The sequence below is a fragment of the Hemitrygon akajei genome, chromosome 20 (assembly GCF_048418815.1).
Source record: "Hemitrygon akajei chromosome 20, sHemAka1.3, whole genome shotgun sequence".
NCBI classification, from domain to species: Eukaryota; Metazoa; Chordata; class Chondrichthyes; order Myliobatiformes; family Dasyatidae; genus Hemitrygon; species Hemitrygon akajei.
The window spans coordinates 59,346,564-59,365,618 of NC_133143.1; the positions used below are offsets into that span (position 1 = coordinate 59,346,564).

The 19,055-nt window shown below is 41.9% G+C and overlaps 1 protein-coding gene across 1 annotated transcript in view; it reads left to right on the forward strand.

Moving 5' to 3' along the window:
• Nucleotides 1-9,645, forward strand: part of kdsr (3-ketodihydrosphingosine reductase) — a 53,755-nt gene extending 44,110 nt beyond the window's left edge. The window contains exon 10 of the mRNA XM_073024385.1: nt 8,768-9,645. Coding sequence (XP_072880486.1) covers nt 8,768-8,902 — 135 coding nt within the window. The 3' untranslated portion in view covers nt 8,903-9,645. The remainder of the gene's footprint in view (nt 1-8,767) is intronic.
• The last annotated feature ends 9,410 nt before the right edge of the window (nt 9,646-19,055 follow it).

Genomic DNA, 19,055 nt, shown 5'->3' on the forward strand with positions numbered 1-19,055 from the left:
CATTTTCACTCCCGGCTGTTTCTGGCATTTCCAAGCCTAATTGATTGAAACCACAATGAGCAAAACACTTCTCAATTGTCTTGCTTCTTATCACCAACCATCAGTGACAAAATTCACTGCTTTTTAAATACACAGACAAGTAACGCTATTTAAAAATCTTTCACTCAAAGCACTGTGTAGTGTCTAAGGCCGCACAAAGGCATGCAGCTGATGCTAGTTAGAAACTGTTCAGCAACAGTTTCTTGCCCCAATTAAGTGGCATAGTGTCCCAAATAAACAAAGGAAATCCCAGCTATTTTCTCAATTTTCATTCTTTAAGAACTGGTCCAAATAAGTGGTTGCCCCAATTTACCAATGATACGTTCTTGATTAGGAAGGGCATCAAAGGTTATGGGGAGAAGGCAGGAGAATGAGGTTGAGAGGGATAATAAATGGGCCATGATGGAATGGTGGAGCAGATGCAATGGGCTGAATGGCCTAATTCTGCTCCTGTGCCCACTGTACACCCAATGTCTTGGCCTGCACAGCCATCTGTGGCCATGATAGCCACAGATACACCACCCTCTGGCTAAGGAAATCATTGGTGAAGATCTAAATTTTTCAAAACCCTTATTAAATATAAAATGAAGCATTTCAATTTTATATAGTTTTGAAATCATGCGAACTCTTAAGTTATCAAAATTAGAAAGCCTGCATTGGTTCACAGACATTACTTTGTTTTAGAATTTTAAAGAATTCTGCAGTATTTTACTTCTAATACAGACGTCTCTCTGGGGCGTCTGTCACTGGCACAAGTTTCAAGACTAATGCTTCAAAACCAGGCTGTAACACTAACAGAACCCTGTTAGTTTTGTTTTAACTCATTGATTGGGAGTGTATGTTCTGTTGTACTGTTATCAGGAATGGGTTGGGGCTTCTTCAGCCTCATTTACAGTACCAGGAGTAAATCTTTTCATGATGTTTCTTCAGTGCTAGGTTAGATTCAGCTGTTGGAGCATTTGCTTAATTTTAGCAACATTTGAATTGTTTTAGTGAGATTTACAGGAAGTTGTTTCCTGCTTGGCAGAGCTTGCAGCCACACCTCCAACAGTGCAGCATCATCAGCCACGGGTTACCATTTCTCTCCCTTGGCCCTGCACATCTCCTGGTGGCAGAACAGTGGTAGGGATGTCTCCCTGCCACCCCCTGCAGATTCCATTGGGGTTAGTCCCCAAATGTCTGTCCTTCCTCCTCAGCCACAGCCGAAAGCTCCCTTCTTCTGCCTCTCCAGCCAACTCTCTGGCGGCCCTCCTGAGCTTCACTCAAGTCACTGCCATATCACTGAGTAGCCTTGTCAGCCATGCGCCGATGAAGCCCCAGAAACCTACCTCCACGGGGCAGATGATGGTCCTCCAGCCAGCTTCCTTACACTCAGCTGCCGGGTCTGAGTACTTCAGTTCTTCTGCTCGTGGGCAGCCTCCACTCCTTCCTCCCACGGGATGGTTAAACTCAATCATGAGGACTGTCTTGGTTGCCGTGGACCACAGTACTATGGGTGGAGAGATATGGTGATTTCCCTGGGGCACTGTAGCTGTCTGCAGAGATCTGCCCTCATGTTCCTCTCCTTGCCTGTGGAGAGGAGTCCTGAGGGAGATCTTGGGCAGGTGCATTCAGCACTCTTACCAGCCTAAACAAATGGGATGAGTTGTTGTGGAAAGGCTGCTCCTCGCATCTTGCCTGCAGGTGTCTAGGATCTCCTCCAGCTTCTTTAGGACCTGGTTGAGCTGCCATCTGTCGTGTCCTTGGGACAGCACAGTCTTGCATTTTGCCTGGGTGTGTTGGAGGTTGGTATTGGTGGTATCACACAAGGGGCAGTTATCCTCACTGCTGAACCACTGGTGGAGGGTTCGGGGGCAGGGCAAGGTGTCATGGGTTGATGAGGAGGCTGAGTCTGGTTTGTGGGATCTTCCACAGGTGAGAGGAGCTGTTAATGGTTCCCACCCATGTTGTCCATGGAGGCCCTGTGCTCCTGCTCTGTCCTTGTCACCTCCTCTATCCTCTATTTCTATGAGGCCTTGGACCAGAAACGTGCCGTCTTCCCTCAGCCAACTCTTGCATGTCCAGCCTGCTGATGGCCTGGTCGACTACAGTCTGAGCTTTCCAGTTATGTCCTGTGTGGATTGGGGCATTGTCACTCCTTCCCAGCGGGTCGATGGACTCTCTCAGCTGAACGACCAGTGGGGATTCCTCCTGCTTGCACCCAAACTGATGGACCTCTGTGGCAGCTGCAGCATAAGACCATAAGATACAGGAGCAGAAGTAGGCCATTCAGCCCATCGAGTCTGCTCCGCCATTCAGTCAGGGGTTGATCCAATTCTTCCAGTCATCCCCACTCCCCTGCCTTCACCCCATTCTCTTTGATGCCCTGGCTAATCAAGAACCTATCTATCTCTGCCTTAAATGCACCCAATGACTTCGCCTCCACAGCCGCTCAAGGCAGCAAATTCCACAGATATACCACCCTCTGACTAATTTCTCTGCAAATCTGTTCTAAATGGATGTCCTTTAATCCTGAAATTGTGCCCGCTTGTCCTGGACTCCCCTACCATGGGAAATAACTTTGCCATATCTAATCTGTTCAGGCCTTTTAAAATACGGAATATTTCTATGAGATTCCCCCTCATTCTCCTGAACTCCAGGGAATACAACCCAAGAACTGCCAGACATTCCTCATACGGTAGCCCTTTCATTCCTGGAGTCATTCACATGAATCTTCTCTGAACCTTCTCCAATGTCAGTGTATCCTTTCTAAAATAAGGAGCCCAAACTGCACACAATACTCCCAAGTGCGGTCTCACGAGTACCTTATAGAGCCTCAGTATCTCATCCCTGCTGTTATATTCTTAACCTCTAAAATGAATGCCAACATTGCATTTGCCTTCTTCACCACTGACTCAACCTGGAGGTTAACCTTTAGAGTATCCTGCATAAGGACTCCCAAGTCTCTTTGCATCTCTGTATTTTGAATTCTCTCCCCATCTAAATAATATTCTACCTGTTTATTTCTTCCACCAAAGTGCATGACCATACACTTTCCAACATTGTATTTCATTTGCCAATTCTTTGCCCGTTCCCCTAAACTATCAAAAGTCTCTCTGCAGGCTCTCTGTTTCCTCAACACTCCCCGTTCATCTACCTATCTTTGTATCATCAGCAAATTTAGCCACAAATCCATTAATACTGTAGTCTAAATCACTGACATACAGTGTAAAAAGCAGCGGTCCCAACACCGATCCCTGTGGAACTCCACTGGTAACCAGCAGCCAGCCAGAATAAGATCCCTTTATTCCCACTCTCTGTTTTCTGCTGATCAGCCAATGGTCCACCCATGCTATTAACTCCCCTGTGATTCCATGGGCTCTTATCTTGCTAAGCAGCCTCGTGTGCGGCACCTTGTCAAAGGCCTTCTGAAATTCCAAGTACACCATATCTACTACATCTCCTTTGTCTACCCTGCTTGTAATTTCCTCAAACAAATTGCAGTAGATTAGTCAGGCAGGATTTTCCTTTCAGGAAACCATGCTGGCTTTGGCCTATCTTGTCGTGTGCCTCCAGGTACTCTGTAATCTCAGCCCTAACAGTCCATTCCAACAATTTCCCAACCACTGATGTCAGGATAACAGGTCTATAGTTTACTTTCTGCTGCCTCCCACTCTTCTTAAATAGCAGAGTAACATCTGCAATTTTCTAATCATCCGGTTCAATGCCAGAATCTATCGATTCTTGAAGGATCATCGTTAATGCCTCCACAATCTTTCCAGCTACTTCCTTCAGAACCCAAGGATGCATTCCATCAGGTCCAGGAGATTTATCCACCCTCAGCCCATTAAGCTTCTTGAGCACCTTCTCAGTCCTTTTTTTTCCTGCACATACTTCACTTCCCTGACACTCTTGAATGTCCGGTAGACTGCAGATGTCTTCCATTGTGAAGACTGATGCAAAATATGCATTCAGTATTTTGTTCTTCTGTCTCTGTCTCGGATTCCGTCTGTCTCCTTCGCTTACAAATGCATTCTGCCCTTTGCAGCCTGGCCACTTCGTTTCAAACAGCTTCAAGCCCACCTTCTCCTCCTGTGTTGCTTTCTTCCAGTTCTTCCGCACCTTCGTACGAGCTGCTTTATGTCTGACTCACTTGACAGCAACTTCGCCAAATCTATCTCTACAGAGGAAGTCTCCAAGTGAGTTGATCTTGTCTTCCTCTTGGCTGTTTGAAGTGTGCTCTTGGATCGCACTGAGGTCAACGTCCGGCCTCTGCCACTCGGCCACTTTATCTCGTGCCTCCTTCCTGGTTTCTTCCTCTTGGCTTTGCGGTGTGGCTCCACAGCTTGGTGGGGGTGGGGGGGGGATGTCAGGTGTGTTTGTGTGCTCACATCTTAGGTGGGTGGGGGGGGGGGGTTACGCTCCATTGATGGGCTTTCCTCCCCTACCAGTAAATCACCTCCAGCAATGTTGGTCCTTCAGCTCTGTGGTTTTCTCTCTGGCTCTGGGTCCCTCTTGTCTGATGGACTGCAACAGTGTAAGGTTGCTGTTGGCCTTTCTCGCTGCATTTCATTCTCCCCTGATGGATTCGTAGCCCCCTGTGAGTCATCACATTCTCCCATCCACACCTGCACTTTCGAAGGGTCTAAATTTGTTGCGATCATTGTCATGTTAAGCCATCCTTTTGGGCCCATCTTTCATCCCACCTCTCGGAGGGCATCAAGCTGTCTTCACTTATACCTCTTCATAGTCATTGATAGGTTTCTCTGCTACAAGAGACTAGTGGGTTGGGTGTCTAACTCCTAATGAAGACTTTCCTTCACTCATCCAGTCTTCCCTGGACTCCAACTGCCCTTTCACATTAGTCACTGGATACCTGAAGTTTCAATAAGATTTACAGGAGGATGTTTCCTGCTTGGCATTGCTGCCTGCCACACCTCCAACAATGCCCTCAGGTCATCAGCCACAGATTACCATTCGTTGATGTTTCATTCCCTTAGCCCTGGTACATCTGCTGGTGGCAGAGCACAGGGGAAGGGGTGCCTCCCATCACCCCCTCCAGCTTTTTAATAGTCAAAGGGCAATTATAGTTTTTATTCTTCTGATTTCCCCTCTTTTTCACTACTATAAAACTGGAAGGTTGAGGGGTAGGAGATTTAAAAACTAAATTCTTTGCCTTCCTAAATGGCAAGGTTATCAGTTATTGCCCATTGATAATTAATCATGAGAATACGATGGTCACTCGCAACTTCAAATGATTGAAGATCATGTGGTAAAGCGCTCCTGCGGTGCTTCCTAGTTGTAGGTTCCAGGGATCTGTCCCAGTGAGCTATAGAATGTAACTACTGAATGCTGAACTTTCCAAGGAGCTCCAGATCAAACCGAGCTCGGTTTGCCATACGAATGGCAAAGTAATCTTATTACTTTGTAATCTGAAGGAAGGTCACTGAGGCAGCTGGAGATGGTGGGTTCTAGGACATTGCAAAGCAAGCCAAGCATTTGTGTTCTATCTAGAAGATAATTGGCCTCTGACGATGATAGCCCCCTTCCATTGTGTAAATATAATTCCATCCAGTGGAATTTACCCCAAATTCATTAACTGCAGCTTTCTGAGGCCTCTGTGATGCCACATTTGGTCACATCTCATCTGGAATTTGCCTCTTTGGTTTGCTTTTGGAATAGAGCTGGGGGTTGCCAAACTTTCAGGTGACTTGCTTACAGTTAAGGTGGTACAACATTGTGCTTTGCCATACGACGCAAAGGAATCATTTTTTTCTGACAGTTTGATAATCCCGTAACCCACATTTTCAATTACTTTGAAAGTAAGGAGAGAAAACACTAGCTAGATTAATAATCATAAAATCCTTGCAGAATCACTGTTGCATTCTTGTCTCATCACAGCTTTTCACAACAACTAGACTTCTAACAAATCTGCAGAAAATTCTGTAGTTCATACAACAAGCAAATGTTTTACATTGACAGATCAATATGTTCATAAACTTGTTAGCTGTATTTTGATCATCCTTGGTTTGGCCAACACTACTTAAACAATGTCCTTTTTACATGGGGAATGGCAGGGCTGGAATTATTAGATGGTGTCCTTTTCCACCTTGGGTCTTGAGCATTGTACATACCTTGCTGGAAGAACTGGGCAGGTCAAGCAGCATCTGTGGAGGCAAAGCAATGAGATGACATTTTAGGTTGAAACGCTGCATCAGTCCTAAATGACAGCTATCCTTTTGCCTCCACTAATGCCATTTGACCTGTCTGAGTTACTCCAGCAGCTTGTTTCATGTTCTGGTTTCATGAATCTACAGTTCCTTGTGACCCCATGTAATCTTGGACCTTGCCAGTTAGTAGCACAATAGTGAATATTTCCTTCTCCTGGAAGACTTTCAGTTGTTCTTGCCCATTGATAGTGCTCCACAACTACTGATAATGTCTTAGTATTTGTCTCCAGGGAAGACCAGAAGAGCATGAATCTATATGGCAAATCCATTGGAGATGAACCAGAACGTATACATCTCTCTCCATACCTCTCGACTAGGAGTTCCCAACCATTTTTTATTCCATGGACCCCTACCATTAACCAAAGGGTCCATGTCCCCAAGTTGGAAACTGCAGCTCTAGATAATTATAAAGCAGCAATTTAAGTTATTGTTTCCATTATCTTTTATTATGTCATAATCTTAAATTATCTTTTATTACAAAGTTATGGGTCTCTTTTAAGCAAATGGTACAATGTTATGTGCCATTGAGTCTTCTATTTGTGGCATTCCTTTTCCTGCCAATCTATCTTTAATCGAATTAACATTTCTATTTAAGGATTAAAATATGCTAAAGAAAAAAATTCCACACTTGGGACTAGATAATCTTACGATGAGAAAGCTGTGGTGATGAATAAATAGAAAGAATTTTAATTAATAAGATTCTTAAAGTTAATCTTATAAATTGTCTTCAGTATCAGGGAACTAAGGTTAGTGGCTGTTCTGTAGTCTTGAAACACAGGCACTTCTACTCCTCTTGTTGTCTTTACCTTTTTTTTTAAAAGGGGAATAATTTTAAGGCTGTCCTAAGAACACCTCTCTAGGAAAAGCATTTAGATTGTCCTCTTAAAGCATTCAAACACATTGACTTAATCCACGGTTCCATATGTATTAAGATACAGCAGTGGAACCCAGTGTGGTCTTCTGCTGCTGTGACCTATCCACTTCAACGTTTGATGTGTTGTATTATACACCTGTACACCTGCCCACTAAAGCAAATATCTGATCAGCCAATCATACGTAAGCAACTCATAAAAGCATGTAGATATGGTCAAGAGATTCAGTTGTTGTTGAGACCAAGAATCAGAATGAGGAAGAAACATGATCTAAGTAACTTTGACTGTGAAATGTTCCAGATGCAATGGTTTGAGTATCTCAGACACTGCTGATCTCCTGGGATTTTCATGCACAACAATCTCTAGAGTTTATATAAAATGGTGCGAAAAGCAAAAAGCATCCAGTGAGTAGCAGTTCAGTGGGTGAAAACACATTATAATTGAGAGAGTTCAGAGGAGAATGGCCCAAGACTGGCTCAAGCTGATAGGGAGGCGACAATAGCTTAAATAACTACGCATTATAACAGTGGTGTGCAGAAGGGTATCTCTGACCTTGAAGTGGATGGGCTACAGCAGCAGAAGACTACATCAACTTCCACGCCAGTGTCTAATGAAGTGGCCACTAAGTGTATCTTCAATTAGAAGATTATGGAAGTGGGCACTTCTACTTTGCATACACTTGATAACTCATTCTGGCAAGAATTTTAATCTGAACACTATTCTACTTCTGTTAAATCATTAAGATGTAAAACAAATGTGCCATCAGTCATTTTTTCCATAGAATACTCATTTAAGAGCAGCTTCCCCTGAGGTTGCACAGCTTTGACTATTGGGAAATGCCACTCTGGATAAGATGCTAGATTGCTTTTTCTGTATGATGTGTCAAGTGTAAATGTAATGATGGCAAAGCAGCAACCTTTCAACAGTTCCTCATACAATAATTCTCAAATAACATTAGAAGTGTCTATATTTGCTGAACTATTCAATATTTAAAGTTAAGTTTCTTCCTTTCCCCATACTGTGAATTATTCAGCCTCTGAGAACAGGATCTTCAATTTTTTCTGTTATAAGTAATCCATAAATAGCGTTTTATACTTGGTTATTTTCAAGATACAAACATTTTTTTTGGGTAAGTCATGGATCTTGCTTATCATTGAGGCAGGTTATTACATGTAGTTTTAGAAATATGCTCAATTATTCCCTGTTGGACATGTTATCGAGCAATACATTTTCTTCAGACACCTAGTGACTTCCAAATGTAGATTTTCTACTGATGCCGCATTTGAGAGTACTGTATAACTCTTTCCCTTTGATGCACTGAATAGATTCTTCTGAGTCTTGGGGTTTTCAAAATAACTTGGCCAATCCATGGAGATGTATGTGGCAGACTTACTCATTTTCCCAGTGTGAAACAAAGGTGAATATATAAAATATATCTGTAGCAGAAATGACAATTTTTTAATTAAATCATACTGCTGCAAATGGAGTGTTCGTTTATTGTTATATAAAAATATGTTGTGCCTGGTGACACAAACCCAATACTGCAGAATTCCCATTGATTTCACAATGATCTCAAACCTAGGGACCCATTTTTTTTTTTATTATTCTAGGCCTGTCAAAACCTGTTATTTCCTCCTCGTTCCCTAGGTTACTGTGTCATGGCATGTGATTCGCTCCAAAGGCTCCCATGGTACACATTTACCAGCTCTGATAGTGCCCCACACTGAACTTTCCTTCCTCAGAGGCTCCGGCAGTGAACTTCCAAAGATGACCCGCCAGTGATTTGGGATATCACTAGAGGAAAAATGAAGAGGGAGGAATTGTACTTAAACCCCCTTTGCTCCATGATATTTGTGTACCAAAGTATAGTTTAAATCTATTTTGGCTCCCCATTTCCTTGTATATTTATAAAATATGTGTAGTGGTGTAAAATAGCAGTTCTGATGGTTAGTATTCCCAGAGAAAACCCAAGCAAAAAATCTTAGCTACTGTAGACCTCACTAGTAACTGACAGCTACCCTGAATATTTTTGTATTGTTATAAAAATAGATTTCATTTATGTTATTGCTGGTAACATTTTACTGCTAATGGTGTTCTTGCTGTTCAAATTAAAACTCTGGATGTTCACTATCTTGTGATAATTAAATTATTTAATCTTTGTCAATTTAGATTTTTAAGTCCTATTTTATTTTTACTATTCATGAATAAAGCTTGCTGTTTAGAAGCACAAGAAAGAGCCTTTAAGCCATACTCATAAAGGTATTAGTGGTTATTAAATTTTGATTCACCCATGACTGTTAGATTTTTAAAGTTTGTATTAAAGCATTACAATTGGAAGATTAATTGGTATCCTGTGTGTATTAGTTCTGTCTCTAAATCCTGCCTTCTAATTCTGTAATTGCTGTTTGTACTACGCACTGTTCTATAGTCTTTTAATGTTTTCACTTGTTCATGTTGAAACAGTCTAGCTTTGTCACTTAAAAGTCTTGAATTATGGTCCAATAAAATATTTATTCTTCCACTTAGCATTGGTGGCATGTCATTTCAGCTTTAGACTTGAATTTCATAAAGCAAGAAAATGAAGATAACTGGTTGCCAAGTGTTTAATGTTTACATCAGAACTACAGTACACATTTATGGTTTTCAGTGCTTTGATGTTTCAGAGTCATTTAACTGCTGTTTGTCCTGGACATTGGTCAAATAATTTTAACTCAGAACAATTTTGAGGAGATGTTTAAATCTGTAAACCATTAAATGCATTTTACAATTGTTGAGTATTTAACCCATCCATTCTTACAGCCATTTCATTGAAAGAGCTATCCAATCAGATAAATACATGGTCAATCTACTTCTACCACCTTTGTCCATTACAAATTGGTTTAATTCAGTTCATATTAATCTCTGGCTCTAACTAATTACTATAAAGTCCACACGTTCCGGAAACAGTTGTGCAAGTCCTTAAAGATTTGTGGAAAACTTGCTTCCACTCTGATTTTGTGGATTCAGACATGATGCAAATAGAACTTTATTGTCGTCGCTCAAGACAAGATTGCAGTGCTACTCCAGTCCGAGCAAAACAGATATTTACAGTGCATTCATTAGTCCCCTTACAGCAGTTATCTTCAAAGTTCAAAGTAAATTTATTACCAAAATACACACGTCACCATATACTAGCTTGAAATTCATTTTCTTCTGGGCATGCACAGTAAGTAGAAAGAAACACAGTAGAATCAATGAAACACACACGCAAGATGGAGAAATAACTTGTGTGCAAAAAGCAAATGTGTAAATATTAAAGAGAAAAAATAATGATCATAAATAAATAAGCAATAAATATTGAGACCAAGAGCTGCAGAGTCCTTGAATAGGTTGTCAAACCAGTTCAGTGTTGAGGTGAGTGCCAGTAATCCACACAGCTTCAGGAGGCTGATGGTTAAAGGTAATAACTGTTCATGGACCTGAGGCTCCTGTTCATTGCACAATTTGGACATTCATTGTTTGTGTGTAGTTTTTTTTATTGATTATGTTGTATTTTTTAGTTACTGTGAATGCCTGCAGGAAAATGAATAAAATACATGTTTGGGTTTTTAGGAGTTTTATCACCAGTTCCTGTGTCCCTTGTCTCTAAAATGACACTCTTCAAGCTGGAATTCTTGACATGATAACTTTGTCTTTTCTACTGGAACCATTTCATACCCAACTTGGGAAGGCCGTACTCTTTTTATTATATTTTCCACTAGCCTGAGGATTGAATCTTTTTATTAAATTGCTTATTTTTTCGTGCCGCATTGGATCCACAGTAACAGTCATTTTGTTCTCCTTTACGCTCGAATACTGAAGAATTACAGTAAACAATCTTGAAATATATTTTATTTCTAATTTATTGTAATTTTATGTCTCTTGTACTGCTGCTGCAAAACAAATTTCATGACGTCGGTGATAATCCAAATTCTGATCTGGAAAAGAAATCCTGTAACTGTTCAATACTGCATGTGATGGCTGTGCCAGACTCAGTACAGAGACCGAGTTTGGAACAACTTGTTCAAATTAAATTCCTTTCCATCGATGCTGCCAGACCTGCTGAATTCCTCCAGCATACACTGCGTGTGTTGTTTAAATCAACCTGTGTTTAGCCACTAGATGGCAACATATCTTCACTTCGCCATTTTCGAGTCCAAAGAGACGTCTTCGCTCCGTACGCCACATTTGCTAATGAACAAAGCCAAGTTCAGAAACTAAGTCTGAGGGAGTAGGAGGAGGTTTGTGTCCAGATGGAATGGCTAGTCAGGTAGTTCTGGAATGCTAGGTGTGAGATTAATGTTCACCGATACTCTTTTATGTCAACTGGGCATCAACTTCACACACATCTGCTTCCATTCAGGCCGCGCTCTCCTCTGTCCGCTGCCATCGGCAAGAAGGTACTGAAGCCTCGGGTCCCACACTACCAGGTTCAGGATCAGTTATTACGGCTCCTGAACCAGCATAGACAACCTCAACACTGAACTGACTCCACAACCTATGGACTCGCTTTCAAGGACTCTACAACTCAAATCACTTTTTATTGTCATTTCGACCATAACTGCTAGTACCGTACACAGTGAAAACGAGACGACGTTTTTTCAGGACCATGGTGTTACATGAAACAGTGCCAAAACTAGACTGAACTACGTAAAAAAAACAACACAAAAAAAACTACACTAGACTACAGACCTACCCAGGACTGCATAAAGTGCACAAAACAGTACAGGCAGTACAATAAATAATCAACAAGACAACTCATGTTCTCTATTATTTATTTATTACTATTTTTACTTGTTATTTGTTTTATTTGTGCATTTTGTCTTCTTTTGCACATTGGCTGTTTGTCAGTCTTTGTTCATAGTTTTTCATTGATTCTATTGTACAGTATTTCTTTGTTCGACTGTCAATGCCTGCAATAAAATGAATCTCCGGCTAGTACATAGCGACGTGTATGTACTTTGATAAGAAACTGACTTTGAAACCCAGTAAATGTACACTCAGCTGTTCACTGGCTTATCATATCAGCAAGGATACAATTTTCCAAGTGGGCAACGATACATAAACCCAGTCTGCACAGTGTTCTTCTAACAGATGCTCCCAGATTCACTGTAACTTCCATCTGGTGAACATTTAAGAATAAGGCAGCACATATGAGGAAAGGCTCAGTGTTTTATTTTGCCTCCTTGTATGGAAAGGTCCCATTTATCCGCCAGACCGCATTGCAAAGTTTGCATTCCAAAGTTCCTAAGGAGCTGCGAAATGTTCCCAAATCCAGCACGGTCAAAAACAGTGAAACAATTTCAAATGCCATCCTTCCTCAACTCCAACCCTGCATCCATCATCTGTTCAATGAAAATACAGACAAAATCACTTGTTAATAATCCGTCAGGACTTCGACCAGAAGTCAGATCTGCTGGAACCTCACACAGAAGCCTCACCCTTGCATCTTTCGGCCAGCTACTCAAACAGAGACCTGTGCAACGCCCACTACTGCAGGGGTTCCCAACCTTTATTATGCCATAGACCCCTACCATCCACTGAGGGGTCCGTAGACCCGGTGGGGGACCCCTGCACTAATGCATCCTCTTTTATCATAAAAAATTTGAAGGATACAGAATATAGAATGCTAAAGCACAGTACGGGCCCTTTAACCTACACTCAGGTCACTCCTGCAAAGCCCTCTATTTTTCTATCATCCACGTGTCCATTTAAGAATCTCTTAAATGTCCCTAATATATCTGCCTCCACTACCTGCCCTGGAAATGCACCTGGTACTGTGTGAAAACAGCTACCTCTGACACCCCTATACTTTCTCCATACACCTTAAAGTTAGGCCCTCTTCATATTAGCCAGTTCCATCCCAGGGAATAATATATCTGGGGCTGTCCACTCTATCTAAGCTGCCTACAGCTTATCTTGTACACCTCTGTCGTGTATTGAATAATTACAGACTGCAATAGCTAACCGTAAAAATACAAGCTCTGCTGCAACCCACCAAAGAAGAAACAGTACTTGGAATAATTGGGACAATGAGAAATGAGGTTTGCTAAGGTAGGTCCTTGTATTCAATCCACCTTCACCCCCCAACACAATTTTACCATAATATATCCTTTTGTTATGTGACGTGGATGATCATGGTCTTCCCATGACCGTGATTGTTCTCAGCAAATATTTCTACAGAAGTGATTTCCCTCTGCCTTCTTCTCGGCCATGTCTTTACAAGACGGGTGACCCCAGACATTATCAATCACCCTCAGAGACTGGCCTCCTGGCATCAGTGGTGGCAAAACCAGGACATGTGCTAACCACAATATACAGGAGCAGAATTAACCCCTTCATCCCATCATTTCTGCTCTGTCACGGCTGATTTATTATCCCTCCCAATCCCATTCTCCTGTCTTCTCCCCATGATCTTCAATGCCATGAATAATCAAAAGCCTATCAGCCTCTGCTTTAAATATACCCAGTGACTTGGCCTCCACAGCTGTCTATGGCAATCAGTTCCACAGATTCACCGCCCTCTGACTAAACAAATTCCTCCTCATCTCTGTTCTAAAGGGACGTCCTTGTATTCTGAGGCTGCACGCTCTGGTCCTAGACATCCCCCACTGTATGAAACTTTCTCTCTACATTCATTCTGTTTAGGCCATTCAATATCCAATTGGTTTCAAAGAGATCCTCCTTCATTCTTCTGAACCCCAGGGAGTACAGGCTGAGAGCCATCAAACCCTCCTCATACGTTAACCCTTTCGTCCCCAGGATCATTCTCTTGAATCTCCTCTGCATCGTCCCATTACCATTTCTCTTTCCAGTTAGCCGAGGAAGATGGTATAGCTTGGCAGTTGTACCACTGCCAAAATTCCCGTCCATCATGTGATAACATTGTGCCATTACGAGGTTATCAGATGGGATCTGCAAGTAGTGACTCACTGGAAAGTACCAGATAAAGTCAAGTCTTCAGGCAGTAGCAGTCTATAAGCAGTGAGGTACCGGTTCTGCACTGTAACTAAGCACATGCCAGTTAGAAGAGGTACGTGTTGCCCCCATGTTATGAATCACCAACTTAAAGCCACCCCAACATACAAACAAGCTCTCATAGTATTCAAAAGTCTAACCTGCATACATATGTCCCCCTGAATATGTCCCGCTGGGAAGAAGCATCCATCAAAGATCCTCCCCACCCAGGCGATGCTCTCTTCTCGCTGCTGCCATCAGGTAGATGGTGCCTCAGGTCTTACACCACCAAGTCAAAGAACAGTTACTACCCCTCAACCATCAGGCTCTTGAACATAAGGGGATAACTTCACTCACTAAAAGGACTCTTTTATCTTGCTATTTCATGCTCACTATTTATTGCTATTTGTTTATATTTGCATTTGCACAGTTTGTTGTTCATTGTTTACAGTTATTGTTCTATAGATTTGCTAGGTATGCCCGCAGAGAAAGCATCTCGGAGTTGTACGTGGTGACGTGTATGTACTCTGATAATAAATTTTACTTTGAACCTTGAATTCTGAATATCAGAACTAGTTTTCTATGTTTCCACTTTTAGTAATTATCATTTATTAGTCTTATGTGCTTTTAATACCATTTGTTAAAGCATGGAGATATGGTTATTGTATCAAGCAACTTTTTAAAAGTATATTTTCTGGCTTATGAGCAAAATCAACTTATTTGAAATGGGGATGGACTGTATTAGCTGCAGCATTGATCTCCATCCCAGGTTGGGGAGTTCCCAACGTGAGGTCCATAAACCCCCTGCTTAATGGTATTGGTCCATGGCATAAAAAAGACTGGGAACCCCTGATCTATCCAAAGGTATCATCAGATTACTTTGAATATTGATCTGCCCACTCCAAATAGATACAAACACTTTAGAAGAAAATGTTATACCTGCAAGAGAAGCTGAGATTTATGTCCAGTAAATTTTGCACCTCCTACTTCCCCAAGTCTTTCCATCATCAGTGAAACACTAGTTCTAATGGAAAACTACAGAGATGAAGTGCTGGAGGAACTCATCAAACCAGGCAACATCAATGGAGGGGAATTTACACTCAACGTTTCATGAGGGCTGAAAAGGAAGTGGGCTGAAGCCAGAATAAGAAGGTGAGGGCAAGAGTTGAAGCTGGCAGGCGACAGCTGAGCCCAGACGAAGGAGAAAATGGGTGAGTGAGGGACACGGTTCCCTCTAAGCTGTACAGGTGCACGGCCATGCAATAACTGAAATGCTCCCGCACACATAGCATTTGTTGCCTTGCGGCTGGAATAAAGACAGATGATAAAAAGTTTATGAATGGGAAAGATTTTCTTTGTTGTACTGTATTTTGCTATACCAATTAATAAAATCAGAAGTATGCAATTTTTCAATTTTCATTCTAAATATTTGGAGTACATATATTATAAAACATTTAAAGTGCCATGCAGTTTTCAAGCCGTGTAAAAATTTCCTGCTTAGAGAAATGGTTAGCCTGAGCAGCTGTTAAAAAATAAATAAATAGAGGGAACATTGGTGGGGAAAGGGAGATGAAGTGAGAAGCTGGGAGGAGATAGGTGGAAGTGGACCATTGAACAAGGAGAAGAAGGTGGGGAACCAAAGGGAGGTGATAGGTAGGTCATGAGGGCAGGGGAGAAGAGGCAAGGAGACTACCAGGTTGGTTATGGTGGAATATTCTCTGCTTGCCTAGATCACTGTAACTAATCTCAGCACCATCCAGAACAAAATAGGCCACTTTGGACCATTGTATCCCCTATCCTGAATATTCAGTCAGTAAGGTCGCAAGGCCATTGTGAAATCAAGAATTCATCTTATCCTACCAGGGGATTGTTCAACAGTGGGATAGAAGCTTTCCTGAAATCTGGTGGTGCATGCTTTCAGGTTATTGCATCTTCTACTAATTCCAATCTCAATGGCTAACGTACATCATGTCATTGAGCTCTCTACCCAAGTTGGCACATCTTGAAGTTGTGAAAGTTAGTCTGGCAAGTTTATTACCTTATGAATCTATGGCAATGGAAGTTTAAGTAGGCTGCAAATAACTCTTAATGCGACTTCTGATTATCTGTTCTGTTCTAAAATACAGTCATATGGGTATTGTGTTTTGTAACTCCAAAACATAAAACTAATTGAAAGGGAACAATGAGCCAGGGATGTGAGTCTAACTTAGTTTATTACAGTGCACAGTTATCACATGGTAGCATGATGACATAAGCAATTCACTTTTTTTTTTTAACATATAACCCATATTATTTAAAAGAACAAGAATGCTTAATCATACAATATATTTACAATATTACACAGATACTACTGAAATATTAAATGCACAACAATGGGGAGACTAGTGACTCTGTATTCACTCTCTTTCTTTCTTTATCCAACAGTAAGCCAGGTTTCTAGATGTTTAGGTTAAGGTCCTTACTCTGATCTCAGTGAGTTATTGACTCAGTCAATAACTTGTAACGTGGTCTCTGAACACAGGCATGCACAAGTGTTCTCTGCATACCACACCTCAGTTGTAGTGATCAAGGGTTCCAAGTACAGGTAACATAGATTAATAGTTGAACACAAGCAATTCTGCAAATGCTGGAAATCTTGACCCACGACGAAAGGTCTCAATTCAAAATGTTGACTGTTTATAGATGCTACCGGACCTGCTGAGTTCCTCTAGCATTTGGTGTTGGTTAGTAGCTTCTCATTGGTCTTGAAGATTAGCTTCATTGCAGTGAGAAGATGGCTGGGTATGATGTGAAGCACTGTGGTGAGAAAGGCCAAGTAAAATGGCACAGCTTTGCATTACACCAGTCTGTACTGAGATTGCACACCCTTTTGTGGCAGACACAAAATGGAGACAAATTTCTGTGGGCAATCAGATTTGAGAAGGGCGCACCACGGCTCCATGATGCCCACTGTACAACAGCACTGATTAAATATTAAAAACCCAAGTCAAGATGGTAGAAAACATGACCTACTGCTCTCATCTTGGGTGCCAGTTCTCAATGAAGACAAACACCAGCAATGGGATTCGTCATATTCTTCTATGAACCAGTGAAGCCTCTGGATGTCGGAGACAGAAAGTGTTGCAGGTTGAAAATGATGATTCCAAACATATGGTTACTTTGTCCACCGGGCAGCTGTGATCCCCATTTTTCCGCATGCATCTAAATCATAAACTACTTACAACAGGTTCCTGAAAGTGCTGGGTAGAGAGAACATAGATCAGAACAGGAATAGACCCTTTGATATACATACAGAAAGGTGCTGGAAAAGGGCCAGTAACATCATGAAGGATCCCACCCACCCATCAGGTGAATGGCATCCATGTCAGGACCAACAGACTCAAAAACAGCTCCTTTCCCCAAGCAGTCAAGCTGATCAACACCTCCGTCCATTAACTCACCCTTCCACACAACTCACCACCACTACTTTATCATTTCCAGTCAGAGTCACCTGGTTTACCGACACTCTTGTGTCTTTGAATGCATGCCCAATACATCTATGACTGTAATCCATCTACTGTATGTATTTATATGTATTGTGTTTTCGCGCTGTATCAGATCTGGAGTAGCAATTACTGTATTTCATACTCCTTTATACTTGTGTACTGGAAATGACATTAAACAATCTTCAGTCTTGAATCTCGACCCATCATGATACCATTTAACCTAATCACGTCTGCTTGCATGCAGTCTGCATCCACCCACTCCTGGCCTATTCATGTGTCTCTAAATACCTCTAAAATATCACTATCATATCTTGTTCTCCGTATATTAAAAAAAACTTCCCTCACGCAACTCCTTTAAACTTTTCTCCTCTCATCCTAAATCGATCGCCTCTAATATTTAACATCTCCACCCTGGGAAAAAGACGGACTGTCTACCCCATGTGTGAGTCTCACATATTTTTAATCAGGTTGACTCCACCACCCCCACCCCCCCAGCTTCTGAGGGTCCACAGGAAACAGTCCAACTATGTCAACTTCTCCTTGTAGCACATGTTCTCCAATCCACACAACATCCTAGTGGACCTCTTGCACTCTCTCCAAAGCCTCCACATCCTTCCTGTAATGTGATGAGGGAATGTGGTCTATCTAAAGTTTTATGCAGCTGCCACATGACTTCCCAGCTTTTCTGCTCAATGTGCTAACCAGTGAAGGCAAGCATACTATAAAATTTTCATTACCACCCTTCCATTGGTGTCGCCACAGTCATGGGGCAATGGACTTGCACCCCAAGATCCCTCTGTACAGTGAAATTCCCTAAGGATCCTGCCATTCATTGTTTACCTTCCACTTGCAATTAACCTCCCAGAGCAGTGAAGTTCTCCAAATACACCAACAGGATAAGCAGACCTGTGCCCACATCCTCTGTCAGGTCAGTGATGTGCCCACCAGTTTCTTGAAGCAAACATGCTGAGCTTTATCATGGCAAAAAGCCATCAGATTGACTAAGGGAATGATTCAAGAATATTACACACAAAATGCTAGAGGAGCTCACGATGAAGGTCCTGAAGAAGGGTCTTGGCCTCAAACGCTGACTCTATATTCCTTACCATGGGTGCTGCCTGATCTACTGAGCTCCCCCAGCATTTTGTGTGTTTTACTCTGGATAACCAGCGTCTGCAGTGTTTGTGATTCGAGAGCATGCTCAGTCTTGTAACATTCCCAATATCTGGTGGAAATTCCTGTCCATAATCACTCAAAATGACTATGTAAAACTCAGGGTGCATGCTGGACAGGAGCACATAGGAGCTCAATATAGACACCTGCCTCTCTTCTACCTGCTTCTCCAGCTAAAGAGATAGAAACATGCCCTTCAGCCCATCTAGTCCATGCTGAACAATTATTCTGCCTGCCCAGTCATCTTGTGATCCATCCCACTGGACCCTGACCCTTATCTGTCAAGGGCTGTGTGGTATAGC